Source organism: Aspergillus pseudodeflectus (assembly GCF_044049435.1).
Source record: "Aspergillus pseudodeflectus strain CBS 756.74 chromosome Unknown BJX68scaffold_102, whole genome shotgun sequence".
Lineage (NCBI taxonomy): Eukaryota > Fungi > Ascomycota > Eurotiomycetes > Eurotiales > Aspergillaceae > Aspergillus > Aspergillus pseudodeflectus.
In genome coordinates, this window is record NW_027263878.1 from 11,924 (window position 1) to 38,353 (window position 26,430).

The 26,430-nt window shown below is 51.4% G+C and overlaps 10 protein-coding genes across 10 annotated transcripts; 8 read left to right on the forward strand and 2 right to left on the reverse strand.

Moving 5' to 3' along the window:
• Positions 1–66: 66 nt before the first annotated feature.
• BJX68DRAFT_259679 (fungal specific transcription factor domain-containing protein) lies at positions 67–2,566 on the forward strand (the record flags this gene model as incomplete). The annotated part of the gene is made up of 4 exons (XM_071043744.1): positions 67–127; positions 295–472; positions 534–1,426; positions 1,473–2,566. 4 exons carry the CDS (start codon positions 67–69, stop codon positions 2,564–2,566), a joined length of 2,226 nt encoding a protein of 741 aa, XP_070892405.1.
• Positions 2,567–3,036: 470 nt separating this feature from the next.
• BJX68DRAFT_259680 (RraA family protein) lies at positions 3,037–3,908 on the forward strand (the record flags this gene model as incomplete). Its single annotated transcript, XM_071043745.1, has 4 exons — positions 3,037–3,093; positions 3,164–3,334; positions 3,400–3,570; positions 3,627–3,908. The coding sequence occupies 4 exons, from the start codon at positions 3,037–3,039 to the stop codon at positions 3,906–3,908; spliced, it is 681 nt and encodes a 226-aa protein (XP_070892406.1).
• A 575-nt stretch (positions 3,909–4,483) lies between these two features.
• On the reverse strand, positions 4,484–6,144 carry BJX68DRAFT_273190 (major facilitator superfamily domain-containing protein; the record flags this gene model as incomplete). The annotated part of the gene is made up of 3 exons (XM_071047383.1): positions 4,484–5,526; positions 5,584–5,857; positions 5,929–6,144. The coding sequence occupies 3 exons, from the start codon at positions 6,142–6,144 to the stop codon at positions 4,484–4,486; spliced, it is 1,533 nt and encodes a 510-aa protein (XP_070892407.1).
• A 471-nt stretch (positions 6,145–6,615) lies between these two features.
• On the forward strand, positions 6,616–7,101 carry BJX68DRAFT_259682 (Dabb family protein; the record flags this gene model as incomplete). Its single annotated transcript, XM_071043746.1, has 3 exons — positions 6,616–6,634; positions 6,714–6,942; positions 7,011–7,101. 3 exons carry the CDS (start codon positions 6,616–6,618, stop codon positions 7,099–7,101), a joined length of 339 nt encoding a protein of 112 aa, XP_070892408.1.
• A 1,147-nt stretch (positions 7,102–8,248) lies between these two features.
• Positions 8,249–9,475, forward strand: BJX68DRAFT_273192 (Ldh family oxidoreductase; the record flags this gene model as incomplete). Its single annotated transcript, XM_071047384.1, has 3 exons — positions 8,249–8,260; positions 8,320–8,448; positions 8,525–9,475. The coding sequence occupies 3 exons, from the start codon at positions 8,249–8,251 to the stop codon at positions 9,473–9,475; spliced, it is 1,092 nt and encodes a 363-aa protein (XP_070892409.1).
• A 1,425-nt stretch (positions 9,476–10,900) lies between these two features.
• BJX68DRAFT_273193 (class II fructose-bisphosphate aldolase) lies at positions 10,901–11,928 on the forward strand (the record flags this gene model as incomplete). The annotated part of the gene is made up of 3 exons (XM_071047385.1): positions 10,901–11,001; positions 11,059–11,571; positions 11,658–11,928. The coding sequence occupies 3 exons, from the start codon at positions 10,901–10,903 to the stop codon at positions 11,926–11,928; spliced, it is 885 nt and encodes a 294-aa protein (XP_070892410.1).
• A 3,682-nt stretch (positions 11,929–15,610) lies between these two features.
• Positions 15,611–18,617, forward strand: BJX68DRAFT_25401 (asparagine synthetase B family protein). The gene is made up of 6 exons (XM_071042827.1): positions 15,611–15,914; positions 15,979–16,436; positions 16,487–16,570; positions 16,627–16,891; positions 16,938–17,129; positions 17,186–18,617. The coding sequence occupies exons 1-6, from the start codon at positions 15,761–15,763 to the stop codon at positions 18,046–18,048; spliced, it is 2,016 nt and encodes a 671-aa protein (XP_070892411.1). The 5' UTR covers positions 15,611–15,760; the 3' UTR covers positions 18,049–18,617.
• On the forward strand, positions 18,600–19,562 carry BJX68DRAFT_273195 (uncharacterized protein; the record flags this gene model as incomplete). The annotated part of the gene is made up of 6 exons (XM_071047386.1): positions 18,600–18,862; positions 18,925–18,977; positions 19,034–19,093; positions 19,149–19,226; positions 19,277–19,354; positions 19,402–19,562. 6 exons carry the CDS (start codon positions 18,600–18,602, stop codon positions 19,560–19,562), a joined length of 693 nt encoding a protein of 230 aa, XP_070892412.1.
• A 702-nt stretch (positions 19,563–20,264) lies between these two features.
• Positions 20,265–22,672, forward strand: BJX68DRAFT_274243 (serine hydrolase domain-containing protein; the record flags this gene model as incomplete). Its single annotated transcript, XM_071047619.1, has 4 exons — positions 20,265–21,365; positions 21,411–21,524; positions 21,571–21,832; positions 21,883–22,672. Exons 1-4 carry the CDS (start codon positions 20,807–20,809, stop codon positions 22,670–22,672), a joined length of 1,725 nt encoding a protein of 574 aa, XP_070892413.1. The 5' UTR covers positions 20,265–20,806.
• Positions 22,673–23,038: 366 nt separating this feature from the next.
• On the reverse strand, positions 23,039–26,254 carry BJX68DRAFT_273198 (uncharacterized protein; the record flags this gene model as incomplete). The annotated part of the gene is made up of 1 exon (XM_071047387.1): positions 23,039–26,254. One exon carries the CDS (start codon positions 26,252–26,254, stop codon positions 23,039–23,041), a length of 3,216 nt encoding a protein of 1,071 aa, XP_070892414.1.
• Positions 26,255–26,430: the final 176 nt, after the last annotated feature.

Genomic DNA, 26,430 nt, shown 5'->3' on the forward strand with positions numbered 1-26,430 from the left:
CAAGGGGAGTCTCTCCACATCTGTAGACATTCAACGGCTCCTCCGCAGGCCTCGGGTAGCTCCGAAATGATCCACCGTGGCCTCGGATCCATGCGAACCATTCAAACCGTCGGATCGCTCCGCTGCGGTCTGTTTCCTTCGTTTGGCCTCCAGTCTCTCTGCTTTCTTGCTCCAATCTCGAGACTTGATTCTTGAACATCAATGAGCAACCCACTCGATCTATCCACAAGATGGAGCACGTCAGACACAATTCGTATCCGATGGATCCAGCACTCGCAACCGGTTCCGCGACAGTTCCGCCAAACGGACCCAATCCTCCACATCGGAGCCCTCTCCGGCGGCGGCCGCTCGCCTGTGTCCGCTGCCGACGCCGCAAGGTCCGCTGCGATGGCGCCCTGCCGGCCTGTTCCAATTGTGCCAAAGCCGGTGTCGAGTGCTTCGAGGGACGAGCGTTGGGATCAGTGTCGCGAAGGTGAGCTGCCCAGGTGCATATCCATGTCCTCGAATATCTGACCAGCAGTACACACCAATAGTCGACTGCATTATTTGGAACAGCGGGTGCGTGAACTCGAGGCAATCGGAGGCCAGACGCCGCAGTCGGACAGTTCGGAGAACAGCCAAAGCCCGTTCGCTCCTGCCCAGTTGGAGATTGGGCCCATCATTCCCCCACATCCACCTACGCCGAGCAATCTACCCCCAAATCAAGAACAGGGCAATCGTGTGTCTGCAGCCGAGTCTCCAGCCGTCTCCGTATCCAGCCGCATCACTCGCGATCAACCGCTGGCTCATGAAGTCGGCCTCCTGTCTCTCTCCAACACGACAGATCCCAAGTACCTAGGGCCCTCGTCAGGAGTTTCCTTTGCACGACTAATCTACGAGAGTGTACCGCAGTCGCAAGGCTTGCCACTATCGTTTCTCCATGAGGAACAGCATGGCCCTTGTCCGACTACCGACGGTGGAAGGCAGGGGATTGTGCTCGATAACATTCCTCCTGTCAATCTACCCTCGCTCGGGGACTGTCAGCAGTTCGTAGAGGCATACTTTGACGGCACTCCCTTCTTTCCGCTGATTTCCCAGGATGCTGTCTATTCGCTGCTTGGCGAGGTCCAGCATTTCAATGAGACTTCGACCTGGAGTAGTCGGCTTCCGATCAGACTGGCCTCGGCACAGCTTCTGCTTGTCCTTTCTCTCGGTGCACGGTTTTTAGAGACCAGACTTGGGGCTGATTATTCCTCACGCAATCTGTTCCTAGCCGGCATGGCAAATTGCTCTCACGTAAACCTTCATGATACTGTCGAAGGCGTACAGGTGCTTCTCTTGATGGTGCTTCACAGCTTCTATAACCCAGAGTCGCTCAACGCTTGGTACCTCGTACACACCATCATTGCGAGCTGCCTAGATCTGGGATTGCAACGGCGCGATAGCTGTATGTTCCCCAAACCATCCCCGAAACTGTGGCTAAATGTTTCTAGATGCCCGAAGTACAGAGTCACAGAGCCAGAGAAGTGAGGTGTTCTGGTCCGCCTACTCATTGGATCGTACTCTCACAACCATTCTCGGTCGCCCCCTGACATTACGCGATGAAGCGATTGACCAGCCCTTCCCCGGGCTCGACAGCAACGAGGTGGAAGAAGCAGCTACTCGATGGCATCGCTCGTCCGGCCGGGCGTCGGATGGAAACAACACAAACCCAGTTACCTCAGCATACATGCCTTACATATACTCACTCCGCTTTGACCGAATAGTAGCGGAGATTAAATTGATGATATACCGCGTCTCACGCTCCCCGAGCCGCTTCCCCTGGCCAGACGGAGATAACCTCGCTACGTGGCAGGCAGAGGCCGAGCACGCATGCACAACACTCATAGCGGAGGTGCAAGCCAGACAGCAGGGGCGCCCATCGTGTGGTCCCAACCCACTCTCCGCAACAGCAGTGCGACGCCTCGAGATCAAATATCACCAATGCATCTTGCTCCTGTACAGACCGAGTCCTCAGATTCCACATCCGAGCTTGCCCGCCATCCAAGCGTGCTTCAACAGTGCCATGCAGATCATCAAAATATGTGCAGAGTTGCACCGTTTCTCGAACCTGGAATGCTCATGGCTTACTGCACACTCGATCTTTGTCGCCGCTATCACCGTGCTGTATTGTCTCTGGACGTACCCGGCCGTCTGTGGCCTGAGACCAATGACAGAATGCCTCGCGAGAACCGAGACAGCGCTTCGGATTCTCTCTTTTCTCGGCCAGTGGTGGTCCGTGGCGCAGGAGCCCTGCCAGAAGCTCTCACGGCTTATATCAATGACGAGAGAGGGGCCGCATTCGCTGATGGAGAGGGCAGATCCGATGGGAATGGGAAACCCCTCCCTAGGTGCGGCTGCAGAGGTTCAAGGCGTAGATGGCGAAGGCAGGTCGCTGCTCATAGATGAACTTGGGGTCTTGCGGGATCTGTTCGATCTCGGGTGGCTGAATGACTTTGGGCTAGATACCGCGCAGCCTGCGAGTTGGGACTCGAATCTTATGGGTGGCTTTGAGACGAGTGGACATGATGCTGGGTTGAACGGGTAGTGGGAACTTTCATCTTCATTATTTATTTACAGCTGAATAAGTTTGCGTGTATATGTTACTACAGCCTCCGAGGATATCAAGGGTCATACTAGCAGTATATCTCTTCAGAAATGTGAGCATGATGGATTGTCGCTTCAAATTGTTCCGATAGGATGGCTGGTTCAACTGTTTGCCATATAACGCTTTCATATTCGAATCGGCTGTACCCAGGTAGCTAAAATTGATTGAACTTTTGCTACATGGTACGCGAGTAGCGACATTAGCCCACTCCGAGGTCCCATGACATGCCCCTGACATGCCGAGGAGACTGTCTATGCAATGGGTCCCCTCACTTCGGAGTCATCCCGCATCCGATTTTCGCTTCGGAATACTCCGATCCAACCTTGGAACACACAATTAAAGATGCTCAAAACCACCAGGACAAGGATCGGTCAAGCATACAATCGCATAGCCAAACAGTATACACGGCAATGCCTTCAGAAGCAGAACAAATAATCCAGCGCCTCCAGCAATGGGGTGCGTGCGATGTACGTTTCTTCCCCCCCAACCCAATAATATCACTCAACTGCCTAGTACTTATCTCTAGAGAGTATGTAGGTTGCTGACGGTCTCTCAAAACTCAAATACCCCAACGGCGGCTTCCTCGAGGGCCTGACGCTGTACTCTCCCGAGTTCCAGTCCGGAGACACAAAGATCGTGGGCCAAGCCTTTACGGTGAAATTCGTGCCCACGAGCGACGAGGCTGCGCCGAAGCTCGAGGGAAATTATGTATGTCTCTTTTTTTCTCCCCGGGCTGCACGCCACGTGTCCTCTAACCGAGAGTCGCTGTGTAGATAGACATGATCCCCCGCGGCGCCGTCGTCTTCATCAGCCAACCTCCACCGCAGGTCAACGCCGTCTACGGCGGGCTCATGACTCTGCGCGCGCAGGCGCTTGGTGCGGCGGGGGTTGTGATTGATGGTCGGGTCCGCGATCTGGGCGAGCATCGTGCGTTGAAGTTCCCCGTATGTATTCTACCCACCCTTGCCAATGACCTTGGAACTGACGGAAATAACGCCAGCTGTTCGCCAAATCTGTGGGGACAACCGCCGGCGGCGAAGTGTGCCGCCCCTCAGAGGTGAATGTCTCTGTGCGGCTACAATCAGAGCACCAAGAAGCCTGGATTGCGCCGGGGGATTACATTGTTGCGGATTTGAATGGGGTCGTAAGGGTTCCGGCGGGGCTTGTCGAGGATGTCCTCGCGGTTATCCCGGGGATTGTCGAGGCGGATGAGAAGTGTGCAGAGGGAATTAGAATGGGGAGGAGTGTCAAGGATGTTTTTCGGGAGTTTAGAGGGCGGTAGACCTTGCTTTGCTTTTGGCTGTGTGCGTTGGTTCAGGTGATGGATGGAGTAGTAAATTGGAATGGGAGGGATGGGTTTGTAGGGCGAAGAGGAGGTAAGCTTGGTTCTTTCTGTACGCAACGTTGCTTCCAGAGCAGCCCGTGTGGCTAAGATGTCATTGACGGTGTATTATTTAACGCATGTAGTTGCTCTACTAACTCGGGATAAGTATTGTGGAGGAGAAACTGGGCATGGTTTCCGTGGTGTATTATAGTTGTCCTCAGAATATCCCAACCAGAGCACCATGATGGACCCCATATTCAGTCGTAGCGGCGTGTTTGCAGTTACGCTGACAGAAATCAAATAGGCCCTCAGTTTGTAGGCAAGCAAATAAATAAATGTTGTCAAACATGGCTGCAAGCTAGAGAGAGAGAGAGAGAGATACAAAGAGAGATAAAGAAGAAGAAATCATTCCACATCCAATACAAGTAGGTATATACCAGCAATACCCTCCTCCACACATCGCACAGAAGTTCAGAGCATCAGCTAAGTGTCTAGAACTTCCAATTCCACCTCCCCTACCAAGTCTTGCTAGTCTACGCAATGTACCTGAACCCCTCCCTCCTGGCGACCCTCTCCTCCTCCGACACGCCCGCAATCTCCCGCTGACTCTCCCCCCTCATCTCCTGCGCAACAGTCGTCTCCCCTCGCTCAAGGCGTCTATTTGCCCTAAGCAGGACAATCCGCATAAACAGTGCGAGAATAATGACCCCCAATGAGAACCCCGAGTTGGCAGACATAGCCAGGACATACCGTGGCTTCGAGCTATCCGGATACAAATACGACGAGAAGATCCCCGACAGGTTCCCAAATGCATTCACAAAGGCCACCGCAGACGCGCGCTTGATTCGCGGGCGGATCATCGTCTTCTGCGTCCAGGCTAGCAGGACGGCGTTTGCGCCGTGCCCGCCGCCGACCATGAGGATCATTGCGAAGTAGCGCGCCCCTGTGTTCAGGGATGCGGCGGCAACGACGAAGCCGACTATCGCGACTGCGAGCGGCCACATTACATGAAACGAGGAGTTTTGTAGACGGTCTGCGGACCAGTTGTTTCCAATTGCCACGACCAGCCCGACCATGTAAGGGGGTACGGTGAGGAGGAGGGTATTGACTGTGCTGAAGCCGAGTGTTTTGACGACGCTCGGAAAGAAATTCGATGTCGCGCTCGCGACCTGGATGCAGAGGAAGATGAGAGCGAAGATGTACAGCCGCCAGTCGGCAAAGGCCATTTTAAACCCGTAGCTCCACTTCTCGTCGTCCTCGTCTACCTGTCCTGCATCGGAGATAAGGCGCCATTCGGCGACGGCGCGCTCTTCGGGTGACAGCCAGGTCGTGTTGGAGGGGTAGTTGGGTAGAACGAAGATGGCGAAGCAGGCGATGAAGACTGTCACGGAGCCCTCGATTATAAAGATCCAGCGCCACGATTCGAGGCCGCGGGCGCCCTCGAGTCCGCCGGTTATCCCCGCGCCGATGAGGCCGGAGAAGGCGCTGCCGAGTTGCGAGCCTGAGAAGAGGATTGCGCTGCGGACGCCCATTTCGCTGCGTTTGTACCAGGATGAGATAAGGAAGAGGGCTCCGGCTGGAAAATGAATTAGCATTTATTTTAGTGGACTGCTACTCTCAGTGCTTAACTCACGGTAGAACGCGGCCTCGACAAAGCCCAGCAAGAAGCGAAGCGCGTAGAGGCCCGATGCGTTATGAACTGCTCCGACGAGAGCCGACAGCATGCCCCAGATTGCCATAACAGTGGGTAGATAGATCGAGGGCTTTATTTGGGCAAGGAAGATATTCGATGGAATCTGCATCAGGACGTAACCGACGAAGAGGAGAGCCACAGCAGTGGCGTACTGCGTGCTGCTTAGGTTCAGAGAATCCGATATACCAGCGACTTTTGCTGCCGAGATATTGTTCTGATCATGGTAATCGTCAGCACAAGCAGGGGAGGCTTGAAGACGGACAGAGAATTAAAGTGTCGACATACCCGATCTAGATAGTTCATCACAAAGATGACCCAGACACAGCAGAGCAACCGCAGGTCAAGTTTGCGCTTTAGCCTCTTCTCGACCACAGTGATTTCTTCTGGGCTCATATTCTGCGCTGGAGCCAGTCGGTTCTGCTCGAGGCCCTCTTTGAGCGAGGAGTCGGGGTCATGGTGCTTCACCGAGGGCTTCACCGCGCGCTCCATTTCATTGTCCATGTCGTCAACTGGGTACAAGATCAGAAAGATAAGGAAAATTAAAGATGGATGAGAAGAGACGCCTCGCAGGAGATATCAAGGCTGCATTGGAGGAGATTTATGCAGGACGACCACATTTTTATATCCCGTCCGGGGAGCTGCCATCCCCATGGGGTAACGGAGACACTGTGCCACCCAGCCCGACTAGACACAGGTGCTGTCTCCGCCTTTCAGTTCAACAAAAAGGGTCGGAATGTGGGCCGTGGGACGCATCAGGGCCGAAGGTGAAGCGGGAGGAGACCGACAGGTTCGGACAAAGCCCTAGTCTCTTCGAGAGGAGGGAATGGACACCGCTTGTTAACCGATCGACCAGTCTAAAAGCGCGCGTCACTCCTCACAGCGATTCGGCTCTTTCCACTGCTATCCTCTACTATCTGTCTTCAATTGTCCAACACTCTAAGCACAGCTCAACCCTCCTCACAGGCCCTCAAGATGACAATCGTCCACATGGGTAAGCTGCTTCGCTCAATATCCATCGACTCCTTCAAAGAGCCAGCACTAACAATATCCCTCCTCTTGCTCCGATCAAGTGATGTTCAAATTCCGCCCCGAAGTAACAGCCGAACACAAAGAAACTTTCGTCCGCGAACTCAAGAAACTCAAAGACCTCGACTGTGTCAAGGGCCATCGCCTCGTCGTCGGCGGGCCCTCAGTCACCGATCCCATCGAACGGAGTAAAGGCTTTGAATTCGCCCTCGTCAGTTTACATGAGAGTTTACAGGAGCTTGAAAAGTATCAAGCGAGTAAGGAGCATCACTGGTATGTACCTTCAATTCAGAAAGAGCCTTTGCGATAGTTGAGTTGGGTTGCTGATGAGGGCTGTATAGGGTTACGAGCACATACATGTTTCCGTACAAAGAGGATCTGGTCCGGTTTGATTTTGAGGTTGCGGAGGAGGATGAGTATATGTGGCTATAGAGCTGGGAGTGCGATATGGGCTGGCGCTAGGACCTTAACACAATACTACGTCCCTTTCCATCTTCTAATACTGTTACTTATTAGACCTTTATAAATGATTTGGGATCAAGATTATATCCTCAGGTGGCCTTGTAAATACTGTTCACTCCTATCGACCTCAGTAAGGTTGACTTTGCCGAGCCATGATCCCTCCGTACGACAAACTTATTGAGATGGAGGACCAAAAGGGGTGACAAAGGAGGATGAGTGTTGCTCTTGGGTACTTGACATGGGATTTGGGAGACAAAACGGAAATGCCTGGGGGTTTACTGACAATGGTTTTGCCTTCGAATATACGTTGTACTGTAGGTGAACTTTGAAGATACAGGATCCATCCTATTCAACTGAGCCAGGAGGTTGCTGAATCTTACCTAAGGAGAGGCTCGGAGGAAGATAGGAGGTCTTGTGGAGGTCAACCAAGCAGTCCTTCGCTCCCTCCTTCCTAACAGTACCCGCCTACCTAAAAAGCAGTGTTAACTAGATCTTCTTATGTTTTTCGACTGCGTTATAGGCTTAGCGAAGTCAATTCTCGAGCCTACTACATGACAACACAAGGTAGCTTTAACCTCACCTGAGCTAGATATATATAGCAATGCTATGTGTTTTTATAATATCCATGCTGCTGCTCAAGAGCTATCCCTACTGTTATCCTTAGTCTATGCTCAAGGTGGATATACTATCCGAAGAGATGATGTCTCTCCTTTTCTCATGTAGCTCCTTGAAACTGGTGGAGAAAGAGTACGTATATAATATTTATGTTGTAAACATGACGACCATGTGTAGCATAACAGATACGTGACTTATTATAAAATAGTAGAAAATGTGATCTTAAACGCCAAACCCCGAACAGCCGTGCTTACTCTCTGCTCTTCTCTACCCCAGATATCACGCCGTTAGAAATGACGTTGCTGGTAGAGAACCCTGACCCTCGGTAAAGGTCTCGGCGCGTAACCGAAGACACTCGGATAGATCCGAAGAGCAATCATGGAGAGCTCCGGATATCGGAAGTTGATCGCCTCATAAGTCATAGCTACTTTTACCATGTCTGATTGATCTTGGGTCTCGCATTCAAACACACTTACAGTATCCATAGACAAAGAGAAATAGAATGGCTTCCCCGGTAAGAGCCACCACACTCAACTCCAAACACCAACACACTGACTGACATGATATGGCAAGGCACGATACTACGCCAACCCGGCCGAGGCCGAGGAATTCGCGACCGATCTTCTCATCAAAGCTGGTCTGGCAGAAGATGACGCGCGTTCAATGGCTGAATGCCTCGTGCTAGCCGATATCCGCGGCGTGGTAGGTCATCCTACCCCAACCTGCGCCGCCCTTGTTCCAATAACAGGACTTGATAATGCTTACATTTGAAACTCAGGATACACATGGCCTCGCCCGTCTACCACAGTACCTCTCGCGCGTCAGTGCAGGTCTCGTAAACGCGCGCCCGAACTTGCAGCTCACGGAGAAAACCCCCGTGGTCGCACACCTGGACGGGGACAACGGGTTCGGGTTCGTGGTCGCGACACGCGGGATGGCGGAAGCAATCAAGCGCGCAGAAATCTATGGCATCGGGATGGTAACAGTGAACCACTCAAACCATTTTGGTATGGCGGCGACATACGTCCTACAAGCATTAGAGAAGGACATGATCAGCCTTGTCTTCACGAACTCGGCAAAACAGATGCCGCCGTTTGGCGGGAAGGAGACACTACTTGGCATCTCACCATTTGCTGCGGGGGCACCTGCGGGTGCCCAGATTCCCTACGTGCTTGACATGGCGCCGTCAGTTGTGGCAAAGGGGAAGATCCGGCGGGCTGCGCGGCGCGGGGAGAATATCCCGCTGGGCTGGGCACTTGATGCAGATGGGAACCCAACAACAGATGCAGAGGTTGCGCTGAATGGAAGTATGGCGCCGATTGGGGGACCGAAGGGGTCGGGGATTGCAATTCTCATGGATATCCTCTCCGGTGTATTGACAGGGGCTGCATTTGGTGGCGAGGTGGGCGATCAGTACAAGGAGGCGAGGCCGCAGAATGTTGGGCACTGCTTCATTGCGCTGAAGCCAGATGTCTTCTTTTCTGTGGACGAGTTCAAGGCACGCATGGATACTCTCGTTCAGCGGGTTCATGGTGTTGCGCCGGCGCCTGGCTTCGAGGAGGTTCTGTTCCCTGGGGAGCCGGAGTATCGGCTTGGGGAGCAGCGGAAGAAGGAGGGGATTCCGTTTGCAGAGGCGGAAAAGGCCATGTTTGCTGAGGCTGCTGAGAAGTATGGCATTCCGGCGTTGTCTCTTTCTGAGAATCCTCTGTCTTTAGAAGTATCTTCGTAGGTTATGTATAGGTCAATCCCAAAATAGACTATCATATTGTTGTCATCGTTCTGTATACCCTTGCCTTCTTTGAACATACTATTCCAGGAGATAATATTTTTCACCGATTTGGATGCTATGGTCGATGCACATTCAATTGAAGGTCAAGGGTCTTTGTATCTTTGGAAGCAACTTTCTCTTTTGTCGGGGCAAGGTGCCTATTACTCAAGATAGAACAAACATGGTAATCGGAGAGAGTTACCGGGAGACATCCTTATACATCGCCCTATAAAGATCCTTGGTTAAAACATCCTTCGGCTCAGGTCAGGATCTCCTTCCAGTCAAGTTTTTCCAGCCCATCCCCGGTGCTATGCGGAAGGCCCTGGACCCCCAGATCCACAGGCGTGATAATTAATAAACCATCCACCCCGCAGTAAAACTATGCTGCCATAACTGTTATATGCTTTCTTAATACTATGGCCCCCAGCAAATTGGACCCCCAACTTTTTGGAAAATTAAGTGTCCAAGGGTTATTGATTTGTAACGCTTGTGTCCTCAACCAACACATCGTATTGACATAATTCGCACTTGATTCATAGTTTGCTAGTGACCTGTAGCCCCTCGAGAAAATTGATATACGACGCATTTCTGATGCTATTTGCAACAGCCAACGGTGGTTCAAATAACCTGATATCGCCTGCTTTCGTATACGGACAACTCTTATACATAAGGGTCTTTATATATTCCAAAAGCAGTTTCGAGAGCGTGTTGAATAAAATTGAGTAGTCAGTCATTGTTAGAAATTTTTAGTTGGCCAACAACGGTTTAAGGAGATGTAAAGCTCTGATTATTATGTTTACATATAAATAGCAGAAGATATTCATATATCTTAGATAACAAAGGGCGAGCCTGAATCTTACGGTAGGGTCCAATTAGGTGATAATACCGCTCTGTGATTTTTGTCCCTTATTTCCGGGATCTAGCATTGGTGGATGAGGCAGTGTAATGGGAAAGTGGCAGAAGGGGAATGCAGAGATGCTCAAATGATTGACGAGAGTGGCAGATTTTTCGATTTGAGTATGGAGGAAGGATCAAGCAAGGACAGATGGGGATATATAGAAGCAAATAAAGGATCACGCTTTTGTCAAACTTAGAACGAAGAGACAGATATTCTGATAGCGGCATCTACTCTGGGTCTTATACCTTGCTTTTTTTGGGCCGGAGCACTGAATGGCAGCTATGCTCTGGAAGGAGTAAGACCACCCGCAAGCCACCGGATAGTTCCGGTTAGGGCTTCGGAGTTGATCACATTCGGACCGTAGCCGAAAGGACGGAATAGTCCGATGTCTCTCAACATAGCGATTATAACGGCAAATAATGGGTAGATAATCGTCGGAATCTGAGGGGAATTTTGAAATAAAACTCACATTTATTGATTGAACCACAATGGGCTCTTCCGCAGACCACACATATCCTCAAACAAACCTCACATGGCAAATCCTCAACCATGCTACCACGAATGAGTATGCCGTCGGTGCGTATAATTGGTAAGTTAAATGACAAAGAGAATGAACCACTAAACTCGACCTCTAAGCACTCACCAGCTACAACGCCGACGGCGTCATGGCCGTCATCCGCGCCGCAGAGCGCCAGCGCTCAGCAGCAATAATCCAACTCTTCCCCTGGACAATGCACTTCCAAGGCCCCGAGTTTATCCGCTACGTAGTGAATGCCGCGCATGCAGCTACTGTCCCAGTAGCTGTGCATCTGGACCACTGCATCCAGCCCGCAGATGTCGAAAATGCGCTAACGCTCCCTTTCGACTCGATCATGGTAGATGCATCGACAACACAGGACGACGAGGGGAATATCGCGTTCTGCAAGGGGGTCGTGGACCGTGCTCGGGAACTGAATATCACTATTGAGGCGGAGATGGGCCGTATTGATGGTGGGGAGGATGGGCTTCCTACTGTTGATATGGGCGCAGCGCTGACGAGGCCGGAGGATGCAGAGGCTTTTGTTCGCCGTACTGGAGTGCAGTTTCTAGCACCTTCATTTGGGAATATCCATGGGGGGTATCCGGCTGGGGGCGCGGAGAAAGCGTGGGATCTTGAGAGGTATGTTCTCGCCTACTATCCTAGATTCATTCTGGTGTATAGATTTGTCGACTCAACATGGTTATGCTAACTGGATACTTGTCCAGACTTGGTGCCATTGGTAGCGCAGTTGGTGCTGGGACTCCCTTGGTTCTTCACGGGACACATCCTGTTTCTGATGAGCTCTTCCTCAAGACGATAGTGCGTGGAGTGCGCAAGGTGAATTTAAACCGGACGGTTAGAGACGACTATGCAAAGTTTGTTGCTGAGAAAGCGGGGACACTGGAGTTGACTGTTCTGCAAGAGCAGGGGGTTGAAATCTACACGAAGTCTATCGAACGGATGATGCGGGTGTTGGGGTCTGCGGGCCGTTACTAGGACTATATATTCAATATAATGATATAAGAGTCTGGACTAAAACCACAAAGCGGGCGAGTCTACACAAAGTTAGCCTAGAGACAAAGCCCCAGGCAAAGGGTGCGAGCGATGAGCGAAAGTATCAGTATTATTGGCCTACCAAATATCTTTTCCCATCAAGGCTTGAGGCACTTGGGCCCTCTGCTTGATGTCACAATAAACGTGGGATAATATAGCCGTGCAAATGATAGCTTCTGAGCAGCGGAATAGTCAAGCAAGTCCATTAACGGAATGAGTCAATGGCAAGCCAATCATACTTGTATCTAGTGCCTTCAATGGTGAATTTGCTGGGCGCTCCATTGTACCGCCGCCAGGTCCCTTTAGTCTACCACACATATCTCCTACTGATGTGATCTTGATCTCGGACTAATTGCCCAAAATTGTTCCTACCCCCCAGCTTACAGAAACTCAATAGGCAAAGGTTCTGGGTTCGGAACTGGAGGTGGTTGGATCCAGAGAGACTGCATAGTATCTCAACAAAAGAGGGGTTCTGCAGACAGTTCTACAGACGTGCGGCTTTGAGATCCTATCGAGTGCGATTCCGCGAGGTCTTTGATCTGGCCCTATGCGGCGATGAGGAGCGGTGCAACAAATGATCCTGAATTATTGAATGCAGCAGCGCAGCAGCACCATCAGGGGACGTTTTACTTGTCGAGGGCGTCCTGAATTGTGGGGCCAGAGTGACCAATAGCTGGCTTAACAAAGCTCTGTAATATATTGAAAATGGGAAAGGCACAAGTCTTATCCTACAACGCCTACTTGATGATTTTTGCGGAAATACCCCAACTATGGTGGCGTTTACTACCTTTATTTACAGACCAGACTTGCTGTAACTTATTCTTGTGGCAGAGACTATGGATATCGAGCTCGGAGTATATCATCCCGGCCAACCGCTTGATCTAAAGAAAGTATTCCTTGCTGATTATTTTGTCAATGTACACATGGCATTTCCACAAGATAGTAGAGCTTACGCCTGATGTCGGGAGAGTTCCTCGATGTCAAAGATTGGAACGTTGTTGCCTTAATACAACAAACGCCGCTGAAAAGCCTAACAATATAACTATCAAGTACTCGCCACTAACAACACAAAGCGCTTAGCAAGGGCTAGAGGCATGCAGACTGAGCTTTACATACGCTAGGTGGTAACACCAGTCATGACACATACTGTAGCTATACAACAAACATTAAAGTCCTTTAGATGACTTAATTCAACAGTCACAGTGCTGAAATGACAAAAGAGCCCAGAATAGCAGCATATGCTGCAACCACCCCAATAGCAACCTCTAATGAGACAGGCATTATTGCAACCACCAAAGCAAACCCAACAGTAAAGACTGATGTGGTTATTAATGCAACATTTTGGTCTCTATGCAGCACCATCACTAGCATTGGCGAAATTAAAAGCATGACAGTCAAAGCTAGTACAAGGAACAACTTTACCTTCTCCTTCTTTGATCTCTTCCTGAGTATCATCTCTCTCTCTGCTCTCATGTACCTCCTCTGACTCCCAGGCAAATATGTCTCTCCCACTTGTGGATACTTTGGCATGCACACACCCCTCATATCCGGTTCTATCACATCCTTTTGCACCAGTAAATCATGGCTGAGTTTCTTTGTAGATCTAACAATGAATAGATCCTTAGAAATATCGCCATTTGTCTTCTCTGCGTGTTCATTCATGTAATCCCAATCCCGAATGGCATTAGCTATAAACAATGATTGTAAGTATGCAGGGCAATGCTGAAACTGACTGTACTTACTATATCTTATGAGGATTGATTCGACTTTGGACATCCCATGGTCAGTCACTGTGAAGTTTGCGCTCTTTATGTGGCTGACTTCATCAACAAGTTCTTCCTGAAGCCTAGCAATGACCATTCGCTGCAAGCCTCCAAAGTTAACGCGCCACTCCTGGTCGGGGGCGTCGAAATAAGTGACTTCTCGGTAAACATTTGGGTTGCCAGACAGGTATTGTATCGGCGTCATAGTCAGATATAATACTATCAGTATGCAACAGGTTAAGCCACGCAGTGAAATAATGATGAGAATAAACTGTGTGGGAGATGGATATTGTTTCCACGGCGTGCCAGATGGTGGAAGATTCTCATATTATTAAAGGGGTGGGACGTACCATATATACCTAATTCAAATCCTTTAACAGTGGAAGTGATACATTTCATAAATAATTATTAGTCGAATGCATAGCTGCAATTTTGCCACTATGCCGGAATCGTCGATTGTACATGCAGTTTTAGGAGTGTGGCAGCGCTCTACAGTCTTTGGTTCAGCTGTTAAGCAATTCGATCTCGACTCGGGCACTAGAGTGGAACTGGGTAAGAACATTATGCATTCTATTCGGCTTCCAGGTTAACCATCCACGGTAGCGGAACATCTGGGCCTTCGCTGGTGTATGCTTAAGGGCGATGGTGGCGGGATTCCAGAAGTTGATGGTTTATCATAAAAGCCAGATAAGAAGGATGCGGAGATCATGACTGATGTAGCTATTTTGAAAGAAACCAGTGGTCGCAGAATAGACAGTTATTGTGGTCTGGCCCAGTCATGCGCTGTTGGTTTCAACGCGTCATACAGGGATTCTCAAAATTCCTCTGCCCTTCTCAAACTCATTGATTGTTTGTCGGCCATGACTTCGTAGGAGATCTGGACAGCACTTGATGATGAAACCTGGTTGAGATTAGTACCTAAATGATGAACTCAAACCTAATTCGTGCCATGGTGGGAGCTGTGGCTACTAGATCTAGACCGTAGCTTGGGAAAACTGTTATCAGTTCCAGTTTTCGAAAAAAAGAGTTTTCTCGGCGGTCATTCCACCCTAACCTGCGGGGTTGGCTGGCGCGGAAGAGCCATCTTCTACGGCGTCCGAACGGGACAAAAGGATAAAAACGAAATTTGTAGGGACAGTTATGTCAGCAAGCTCGGCGTCATGTGATACCTTGGCCCTTCTTCCTCCAGTGAACGAAGTCTTCTCTGCTCTTTACATTTCTGAAGCATCTATCCATCGAGGTTTGTATACTACTATGCAATAGAGCCTGCAGCCATTGCAAAACTCTTGGAAGCCGCTGGCTACAAGACAACGTAGGAGCTGAGGCTGTTGCAACATCCCTGTTTGATATCTCTTATACCCCTGCATCGACCTCTGTCCCAAAATATATTGTCGCCAGCGTGTTAGGACAAAGACTTAACAAGCAACAATCCATGGTTGAAAAGATTACATCTCATTATCTAAGTGTTACAATGTCTTAGACAATCAAGCACCCTTCTAGAATATCACCTATAAGCGTTCAGATCAGCGAGTGACTGAGAGAACACGCCAAGACCCTTTCCCAGGCCATAAGGCGTCCAGTTTCCCTCCTATTCCGCCCCACGCGGTGCACTGCCCAGACCCCAAACAGATTCGCTCACCATCTCGAGACTCATAAGCTGAACCATGACGCCCTATCGGTGGGATCAGATGAAACTTATTCCGAGGCCTCATTGGCTTCGTCGTGAATTACCTGATTTGGAAATATTCCGACAACCGGGAGACCCAATGGTGTTACTCCGCCCCATGATCTGCACTCGTCTGACTGCTGAACGCGATGGAGCGCCTGGACAGGCGGGATTCTTTGGTGCTTGGAATGATTACCATCGATTGCCCAGTGAGATTGTTTGATCTGCTGGTCAAGCTGACACCGCGGTGACTCAAGACATTGTCTATTGTAGACTTTTGAGGACACGAGGCAACAAAACCCTCGTTCTTGCTACCTTGCGCAAGAAGACATCAAGACTCATAATAATGTGCGGAATCACTTCCTTCCTCTTTGTCGGACAGAGTCCTTGCCCTCATGGACGCGAACAGCTCGAAAAAGAAATCGACGAAAGTCTGCACATCGTGAAGCACCGTGGCCCCGATGCCTCGGGGAAGTGGATCAGCTCGGACAACCGTGTGGGTATGTCACTAGCTTTCTCCGTTGATACAAGAGCGTCAGTCAACAGTCACGCTAACATTTCTAGGCCTCGGCCACGTCCGCCTCTCCATAGTTGACCTCAGCCCCGTCGGCAACCAGCCCTTCGTCGACACCGAGAACGAAATCTACACCGTCGTCAACGGCGAGCTATACGACCACGAACGATACCGCGCCGAGCTCTCGACCGAATACAACTTCCGCGGGAACAGCGACTGCGAGATCGTGCTTGCGCTGTACAAGCACTATGGTCTGGAGTTCCTCAGCCATCTTCGCGGCGAGTTTGCGTTGGTCCTCTGGGACGCGAAGCGGGAAGTGTTTATCGCGACGAGGGATCGGTATGGAATCAAGTCGCTGTACTATACGGTTTCTAGGGGACGGTTGCTGGTTGCGACGGAGATGAAGCAGTTTCTGGCGTACGGGTGGGAGGCGGAGTGGGATGTGCGCTCTGTTGTTGAGAGGGGGTTGATTTTTGACGAAAGGACCATTTTCGAGGGGGTGAAGAAGGTGGGCCGTTCGCTTCATCGGAGTTTGGGGATCATCGCTGACGTTGGCAGATTCTACCTGGGCAATATCTGGTCAGTCGCAACTACGGAGAGATCCAGACGAAGAAGTACTGGGACATGCAATACCCGGACAAGGTACACCACACTCACATTCAGGTTATCAGAACAACCATTGTGTCTAACGGACGTAGTTCACGAAAGAGATCCGGACAGAAGAAGAAATGATTGAAGGAGTCCGCCAACGCCTTCTCGACGCAGTGCGCGTCCGTCTTCGTGCAGACGTCCCAGTGGGAATTTACCTCAGTGGCGGCATCGACTCCTCCGCCATCGCAGGGATGATCGTGCACCTCGTGAAAGAAGAAGGCGCAAAGCTAGGTGACAGCTCGAGCCAGGATCTTTCTCGCATCCAGTGTTTCACGGTGCAGTTTGACAAGGACAGTGGCATGGATGAGTCTGGTAAGTTTGTTCATGTGCATATCGAGCGGTCGCTGACGAGTTGCAGATGTCGCGCAGCGTGCTGCGCAGTTTCTGGGTGTCAAGTTCAACCCTGTTCATGTTACCGAGGAGATCCTTGCCGAGCGGTTTGAAAAAGCAGTCTGGTACAGTGAAACCTTCATGTCGGACATCAACGGCGCCGGTAAGCTAGCGATGGCAGAAGTTGCACACAATGGAGGCTTCAAGGTTGTCATAACTGGTTAGTATCTTCAAATCACACCACACAACGAGATAACAGAAGTAACACCACTCCAGGCGAAGGGTCAGACGAGCACTTTGCCGGATACAGCTTTTTCCAAAACGACGCGCTCCTGGAGGAAGATCCCTCCTGGACGCCTGCCGACTACAACGAGACCAAATTTGAGGAAGCCAAAGACAAGGCAGGAACAAACCACGTCGCTGGGGTCAAGTGGTCGCTGCCTCCAACCCTTCCGTCCACAACCCGGACGCTGAACAACACTAGCGTCGCAGGGCATCTCGGTGGGATGATTCCCCTCTCCATCGCCTCGTGGGCGCTTGAGAAGTACGGAGCAACGGACTGGCAAACCCTGTTCGCCGACTCACTCGACGGCGAGGTCCGACACGCGATCGCGAAACGCTGGCACCCACTCCACTCAGCCGAATACATCTGGACGAAGACCGCCTTCCAGATTTCCCTCCTCCGCTATCTAGGCGATAACATCGACATGGCGCACCAGATCGAGTCCCGCCCGGCGTTCCTCGACCACAATCTTACCGAGTATGTGAACGGCCTGCCGCCGAGCCTGAAGATGAAATACAAATATGACAGCGGCACCTTCACGGAAAAGTACATCCTGCGCGAGGCCGTGAAGCCATTTGTCACGGAGGAGATCTATAAGCGGAAGAAGCAGATGTATGCCGCGCCTATGCGGTATGGGGTTGATGGGCCGATGCACCGGAAGCTGAAGGAGTTGGTCACTAAGGAGAATGTGGAGGCGCTCGGTTTTATGGATTGGGAAAAGACGCAGGGAGTGGTCGACAAGGCGATTGTGGATGGGGACCCCTTTGCGTTTAGGGCCGCGGTGAGTGCTGCCCAGTGGGTTGTCCTTTCGAAGAGGTTTGGCGTCAAGAAGGCGACGGCGGAGAACGCGAAGTAGATGACAATAGGGATTTGTGTTAGAGGGTTTATCCATCACCTTGAAGACTGACCCAAACTGTACTTCTATGGTGGATGACATACCTGTCCTGTAGACTGGACCCCCGAATCCCAGCCCGTCCTGCACAAAAATGTTAGTCCTCGTCGTCTGATATTAGTGATGGTTTTTCATAGATTCCGTGTCGCAAATAAGGGAAGCAGAAGCTGGGTGACGAAGCAAGCTTTTACCTGAAACATTAGTCGCTTCAGACAGGCACAGGGGGGAATTTCCACCGAGCGTCGGCCAACTGCCCTAACGAGAATCAAGCTCGTGTGGAGACATTCTAGTGGGTGAGAAGCTCAGGCACGTTTGACGATCATCGTTGAAACTGGACTACGGAGTTATTCCGTGGGTCGGTTTCATCTTGTCTCGGAGACATAGGGGGGAGGTCTCCAAGAAACAAGTTATAAATGCAGCTTTGGCACGACAATGATAACAATTGTCTTTAGACTCGGGCATTCAGACAATACTTAATTGTCAGCAGCTCACTTCCACTCCAGGTTCAACCCACCATGCATCCTGTCACAGCAACGCCCCTCCTTTTCGCGCTCCTTGCGGCTCTCGAATCCGCAACTGCCCAGTCAACCGTCGGCTTTGGTCCATATTTCTCGCTCGGTCCAACGCAGTCATGGATTCGTGAGGCAAATACTACTCTGGTCCTGCCTGAGATCCCGACGCCTCGGCTGCTCGACCGTCTGGCGTTATGGCCCGGTATGGGCACGAGTGGGGGAGATCTCATTCAGGCTTTGGCTGTGTCATTTGCCGATCCCAACGCGTGCGTTATTCGGAATTGATAATTATCTCGTGATTGAGAAAGGTAGTGCTGACTGTGTGCAGGAACTGCGGCGCCAGTGAAGGGCAGTGGTGCACTTGGGCGAGCACACTTCAAGGTATCCCTCGAACATAAATCGCGCAGCCGAAAGGAACCAAACTAAACTCCTAATAGGAACGCAGCTGGGAGGCGAGCAGGTCCCAGCGAACCCTGGCGATGGGATCACTATGCACTGTGAGCCCCATCCCCCGTCCACGAACATATCATGAAACGGAACTGATTCAAACAGACGTCTACAACGAAAGCACAGGCGAGTATGACCAGACAGTGTCTATCAACGGGCAGGTGGTGTCCACCCTCTCCACCAGTAAGATCTCTTTCGCGTGACAGTCGCGACGCCCAGGCTAACACGCATAGGCTCCGGACAAGCTCAAGGCTGGGGAACTGCAGTGGAATGCCAGGATGATGCTTGTCAGAGTACAGCCGCTGCTCATCGTAAGGACGCATGCGATCTTTGAGGAGCTTCTGCTGACTGTGTTTAGAATATTTGTCCACCACGATCACTCTCGACTCGGCTGACAACTCGTTCAGCAATACTCTGGCCCTTAATGAGGCTGATTCGAGCGGTCTTACGACTGTGGATGATGGGAAGACTTGGACAGTGGAAACGATCAATATCGACTCGCACACATTTGCGCTGTAGATCGAGAACGGAGACATCTATTTGGCTCGAGGTTATTTGTAGCATAACCCGGTGCGCTGGCGCGCCACATTTAGGACGAGAAACCGGTTTTCGAGCCGTGAAAATATTTTCACTTGAATTTTGACCGGCCGGTTGTAGTGACCGAGATACACCCGGCCAAGTGGTTCAGGCGGGGAAAAATCAATCTGGTGGAAGCCCGTGCCTGACTTGAACACACTACGTTGTACTCCGCGAAATCACATCAGCACCAATTCTAACTTATCACCCTTCGATGTTATGAACTTGTCGATGGGACGAGGCTCAAGGCTCAGACCACATTGTTAATCAGGCGCAGTTGGGGAGCCAATGATTGCGAGGTTTCACTAATCTGATGTTGAGATCTCGACTGATACAACCCTCGAGCACGGTTCGGTACTTTGCTGCAAAATAAAGTAATGGGAAACTGGTACCAACCATGTGGAGACAATGTTCATTCGTGAAGAGGATAACGCTAGATTTGAGGTATTTGAGTTCCACGTCGTAGCTTTTAAGTGCTTGAGACTAACTTCTGTTAGTTGAGCAATGTGTTACTATTGAGGGCCTTAATGGGAACGAGGCCCGCCCCCAAACACTCGCGCCGGACCAAGGGTTGTTGAATGGTGGAGAATCATACCCGCAAGAAAAAGCCGCTAACAAAAGCAATATCATCCTTCAGCGAGTCGTGTCTCGATCTGGCCTTCGTTCTTTGTCCCAATCGCGATAGTCCGCTGCAGGTGTGAACAAAGAGCTGTTCCCGTTGAATGATGATCGGAGACCAATCTTTCCCAAATTGTATGTGTTACCCTACCAAGATCCGCGACCAGGACTGAGGGGTGAGACGGAGGATTCGAGCAAGAGTTTGCGGCGCGCAAAACTCTCGGTAGACGGGTCGAGTCCTCGAGGCTCGGTGTCGAGAAACAATAGGAGGCTCTGTGCGCCCATTGGCATTGAAAGCTCCCGCGTTGGATTGATCGCCCAACAACAACCAGAATGGGTTGGAAGCACTGGATTGGACCGCAGGGATTGGACTTTGCGAAATCTCTTTGCAATTGAGCACAATTAGCAGGGCTAGTACTGATCAGGCGCTGAAATTATCCCGGGCCCGATTCTGCGCTCCTGCGCTCAATTGTGGAAGGAACGATGGGTGTTGGCGTTGATAAAATCGAAGGTGGCCGCATCGGCAAGCAAGAGATTTTTCACCCTATCTTGCCCTCGATAGCACCAACATGTGGAAAATCATTTCATCGTGTTTGCTATTAGCTGTGCACGCGGCTGGTGATGTATGCCCTCTACCGGGACCACTGTACCCTGCACCGACGGCCGCCGCAGGTAGTAACACGTTGGACAAAGCCTCAAGCGAGTTCATCACCGCGCTAAAAAGTGTGATGCATCCGGACTATTATTCTTCACAGGAACCAGCGATCGACCCGGACCTAGTGTCGTTTACCGTCCAGGTATACAGTTCGCACGAATCCCGACCGCTCTTCGAATACTACCACACTGCGACTTCGGCGAGGAATAACACAATTGGCGTGAACAGTGTCGACGGGGACACTGTTTTTCGAATCGCAAGCTGCTCGAAACTTTGGACCGTCCTTCTCCTCTTGATCGAAACGGGCGACGCGTCCTTTCATGAGCCTGTCGTGAAGTACATACCGGAGCTGCGAGACGCAATTGCCGAGCAGGGCAGTAACACACAATTCCTCAACGAAGTCGATCAGGTTCTCTGGGAGGAGGTGACAATTGGAGAGCTCGCCAGCCAGCTGTCTGGAATTGGAAGACAATGTTCGTGGTCAATCCATTGATAAGGATTCGGCTAATCTCCCTTAGATGGTATTGGCGACCTCGCCGGGTCTGCTCCTCTGATGGTTCCTCTTGGTTTTCCTGAAATCTCTGAATCAGAAGCGCCTCAGTGTGCTGTAGGTCTGGCTTGCACAAGATCTGGTAAGTGACAGCTTCCTCATGCAAATTTCAGGTCTAACAGTTATAGAATTCATCTCCGGGATACTCAGCAGGCCCCCAATTGTCCCTACCTCCTCGAGTCCCGCATACTCCAATGACGCTTACCAGTTACTGGCATATGCCTTGGAGACGATCACGGGCAGGACATACCAAGACCTCATAGAGCGCCGTTTGATCGAGCCGATGGGGCTTTCTCGTTCGTCGGTCAGTAAGCCAGACGACCAGGTGGGAATTATCCCGGGCTTCCCTAACATGACCCTCTGGGATGTAGATATTGGTGCCATGACTCCGTAAGCATCTCATCCTATCAAGCTCCGAGGGCGCGAAACTGATTGAACAGAGCTGGAGGACTGTACTCGTCCACAAAAGACATGTCAAGGCTCGGTCGTGCGATTCTGAACCATGAGCTCCTCTCCCCAGCACTCACTCGGCGATGGCTAAAGCCGTTCGCCCAGACAGCAGAACTAGGCCTCTCCGTCGGAGCCCCATTCGAAATATTCTCCTTAACCCACCCGAGGATGATCAGTTTATACACGAAAGCTGGCGATTTTGGGCGATACTCGGCGATGATGGGACTGTCTCCGGACCACGACGTCGGTTTCACAATTCTCGCGGCGGGTGAAGGTACCACTTTGACAGTGATGACACTGGCAGATCTCATATCCAAATTTCTCATCCCTGCTCTTGACGAGGCTGCAAAACGGGAAGCCCACGACTGTTTCGCCGGGACATATAGCTCGACCGCCACCAATTCTTCCCTCGAGGTTACGACGGACGATGGACCGGGCTTGCGAATCTCAAAATGGACCAACAACGGAAAAGACATACTGGATGCCCTGTCACTGATCCAGCTCGGGCCTCCTGGGCAGGGCACTGAACTCCGACTGTTCCCTACCGGGCTCAAACACGACGGAAGAGTTTCCTTCCGCAGCGTCAGACCGTCAGGATTCGGTACGAGGCCTAGCTGTGGGCTGCTTACAAGAGCGTGCAGGTCATGGATGCTGGTGGATGGCTCGGTGTACGGCGCTTTGGGGGTAGACGAGTTTGTCTTTGAGACGGGGGAAGATGGTCGTGCGATCACCGCCTCACCACGTGCAATGCGTGTGTTTCTTGCAAGAGAATTCCAGTAGACTCTGTCCTAGTCGTGTATCTTGTTAGGTCTTTCGATAGACAACAAAATCGTATTAATGTTCAGAAACAGTTCCTGAAGTGGAGTGCCTGCGTCGATATGTAGTACGAGGCGTGGCAGACATCTAGTTGGAGAGTTGAGGTATAATGTTTCGGTACAGGATCGACGATCTAGTACCTTGATAAAGTTCGGTTTCTATTCTGATTAGGGGTTTAAGCAAGCATTTATTTGACAGGACTAATTCGTTGGGAGAATGCATGACTCGATGATTGTCTGCTTGATGGGACGCGTGGTCACGTGCACTGGCGTCATCGCCTGAGGGAAAACAACATCTCATTTCTCTCTCTCGATGCTATTACAAGCTCTACTAGATCTGGTCAGTAAAATCATACTCCGGAACCTCTTCCTCATCTCCATTATCATAAATTCCGCCGTGCGCATTCGTCATATGATCATAAATGTCGTCCTCCTCCTTCCCACAGAAATAACACCAGTCCGTGCCACACCCGTCGACCGGACACGTTATATGCCCACATCCTGAGATCTTCTCCGTCATGGTTCCGCATTTCGGACACGGCTTGATTTTCAGGTCTCGCTCATACCCTGTTTCGCTAGCCGCTCGTTCCAGCTCCTCGACACAGCTCTCGCATCTCCAGCCGCGGAGCTCCGGCGGCTGCCCACGCGCACAATCCCGCGCGACAAACTCCTTCGCCGACGCGCACACCGAACACCAAGCATATATCCACGAGCCGTGGTTCTCGATCGCACGATTCAAATCCTTGACGCCGTGAATACCGTTGCCATACTTTGAAAGGGTCTGTGGGGCCGGGAGCCGTCGACAGAAGGGACAAGCGAGGGCGGCCGTGTTGATTATGCAGCCAGCCGTGTTGCTGCCGTACCATCCGTTCGAGCAGCTCGTGCAAATACGTTGAAGGCAGCCTTTCCGGCCGCAGGCGGGATTCAGGGCGGAGGGCCAGAATGAGGAGAAACAAAGGGAACAGTCGGCTTTCGCGGACCTGCGCTTGGCCACGAGATCTTTGAGGGTTAATACCATCCCTTCGGTGTTTCGGATCGGCTTCCCACGCTGTGTCAGTGGTTTCTCGATCTTGGGGAAGAGCGTGATACGGCGCTGGAATCCCTCAGTTCCCATGGTGGAGACGGTGTGGTATACAGATCTGTTTGTGAAGGGCGACACCCTCGGCTTCTCCGAATCTCGTACCAGCCAGGCCAAGGTGTTTTCCGCCGCGAGGGCTCTTGCAGATGTTTCCACGTCGGTCGTTGTCTCCCGTCCCGACTCACAGGGCGGGCAGACGAATTCGGCGGCATTGAAGGATTCTGGTCGATATGCGTCTGGCCATATCATTCGGTTAGCACACTTGGTACACTCGACAATCGGCGCGTGAGTACCCTTAGCGGTATCCGCGCCCAACCCTTGGTGCCTGCAGTAGTAGCACTTTGGGCGAACTCGAAGCCCATCCACATCATATACCACGTACTGTGCCCTGCAGGATGGGACATTGCACTCTACCCAGGCTGCGACCGAGCGAGAATCAATCTCCTGAGAAACTCGGAGCTTGACAAGTCTGCCGTACTGCTCTGCCGTCAATTCTGGCTTGAGACAAATGCCGCACTTGCCATTTTCTCCCATCATGGTCACCGACCGGTGGTATTGACATTGCTCGCATTTTGCCAACGGGCCGATGCTTGATATCGCCTTATCTGGCGTCCATGGCACACGGGCATTGATTGGAGTGTCCAGATTATGCTCGAGAGTTTTGAATGCTACGAGTTGCTCGAAGAGACGCGCGTCAGAGTCTTTGAGCAGGCTCAATGGTTTCTCTACTGCACTGTCATCGCCATTCGTGTCCCTCCGTGTTTTTCTGTATGCCTCGTCGGCGTCAAGGAGAAGCGTCAAACAGCCGATCGCCCACGTCTCTGGTATCTCAACGTTATTCCACTTGCTCTTGTAGCTGAGCATCTCATTTCCGGCGTTATCGGTGAAGAAAGCAATGCCTAAGCGGATGCTTAAAGCAGCGAGAACTGCGGCCCCTCGCGGAGTCAACTGCGTTCCGGTCACTATCGTGTGAAGTAGTATTTTCCAGAAGTGCTGTCCATATTCTTTCTTCGACAAAGCCAATGGTATCACTGCAACCTGCTCGCCGCTCGAGTTTGCAATATGTGCTGGCATCTGTGTGGCGTCCTTGGCATACGTGAGTCTTGTGAGGACGCGTCCAAGCCGGCGCAGGATTCGAGAATCACAAGATCGCATAATTTCGAGAAGCTCAAACCGGGTGAGGCTCTTGAGCGAACCAACATCGTCCTCTGTATTGGCCAATTCAAAGTCGATGGTCGGATCGAGGAACACGCAAGGGAACCTCTCTGCCTTCGGAACTTGGTCGATAACCGCCTGAACTTGAGCCGAGAAGTTGTATGATTCCAGGAGCCATTCATTCATCATTGCTTTCTCGGTTGGATCCCGTATCCTTTCCACCGCCTTGCTGAATGCATTGACCAAGCCGTCTCGTCCCGCATATGTTCTGTCGCTGCAGACGGCTCTCCACAGAGCTCCGAAAACGGGGTTTATGGCTATTGCTCGAAGATCCTCTTCGATGATCCTCATCAAATGCTGTGATGCGGTGTTTCGGTACGCGGAATCGTTCGCCCACCGTCGCGTGGGATCTCCGGCAGGAGTCGCCTTCTTTGGTAGTTCATGGATGACAACATCTGGCGTTAGCTCTATCGAATCCATGTTGTCTATGGGCCCTCGCGTGTAGGGAACCGGAAAGAAGTTCTGAGTACTCGGATCTCCCTCATCCTTGAGATCTCTAATGCCGTCGGTTGAATCATAGCGCAAGAGATGTCCAGGGATTGCCTCCGTGGCCGAACCGGCCGTCATTTTCTGCACACCCATCCACGATAGGAGCAGATCGACAGTACCCTTCGATATCGTCTGCGGCTTGGAATCATTCAGGCGGATGCAGGCACCGTCGGTCATTGAGCATAGGTAAGTATAGTACGCTGTAGCAGCTTCACGCATGTTTCGTTCGAGGAGAGCAAAAACCTGGGCCTGCTTCTCGCCGCTGCTCAGCATCTTCGCGGCTGATACCCAGTCCAGGAATCGCGGTCCATGGCCGTCGAAGGATTCTGGCTTCGATAACGCTTCTTGCTCAGCTCTAGCGTTGGTGTTGATGTCGGGTTTCGGGATTGTTCCGTGAGGAGGCGCGTCGGCGTAGAGGAGTATGATCGTTTTGGCGTCGGATCGCATCACCGAATACGCCTTTGCGAGGCCCGTTTTTGTTGCTTCTGGATAGTCTCCGCCGCCGCTAGGTGTGAGTCTCCTGGCAAAGGATATGAGGTTTGGTTGCTGTGTGGTCTCGTCGGCCGGCGCGAGATGGAGCCATTCGGACCACTCGATGCAGCTAAAGTCGATGTAGTCTCGATAGGCGATTATTCCGATACGAGAGAAGCATCCGGTGATCGCGGAGATGGAGATGATTTGAGGGAGCGATGTGTTGAGGGAGGTCAAGTACCCGCCCATGGACGCCGTCGCGTCGGCAACTATGAGGAGGTCGTATTCCTCCATGGTGATCTCTAACTGTAACACAAAAGATTGTAGACAAGGCAAGTTAAATATGTAGGACGATAAAAGGTGAGTCAACGTCATGAGTCACTTGTACTTGGCTAGCGACATTGGCGGCGTTTGCGGGCTCCTGGACAGGCAGGCGGCTCAGCGGCCGCTGCCTGAGGCTGAGTTGCGGC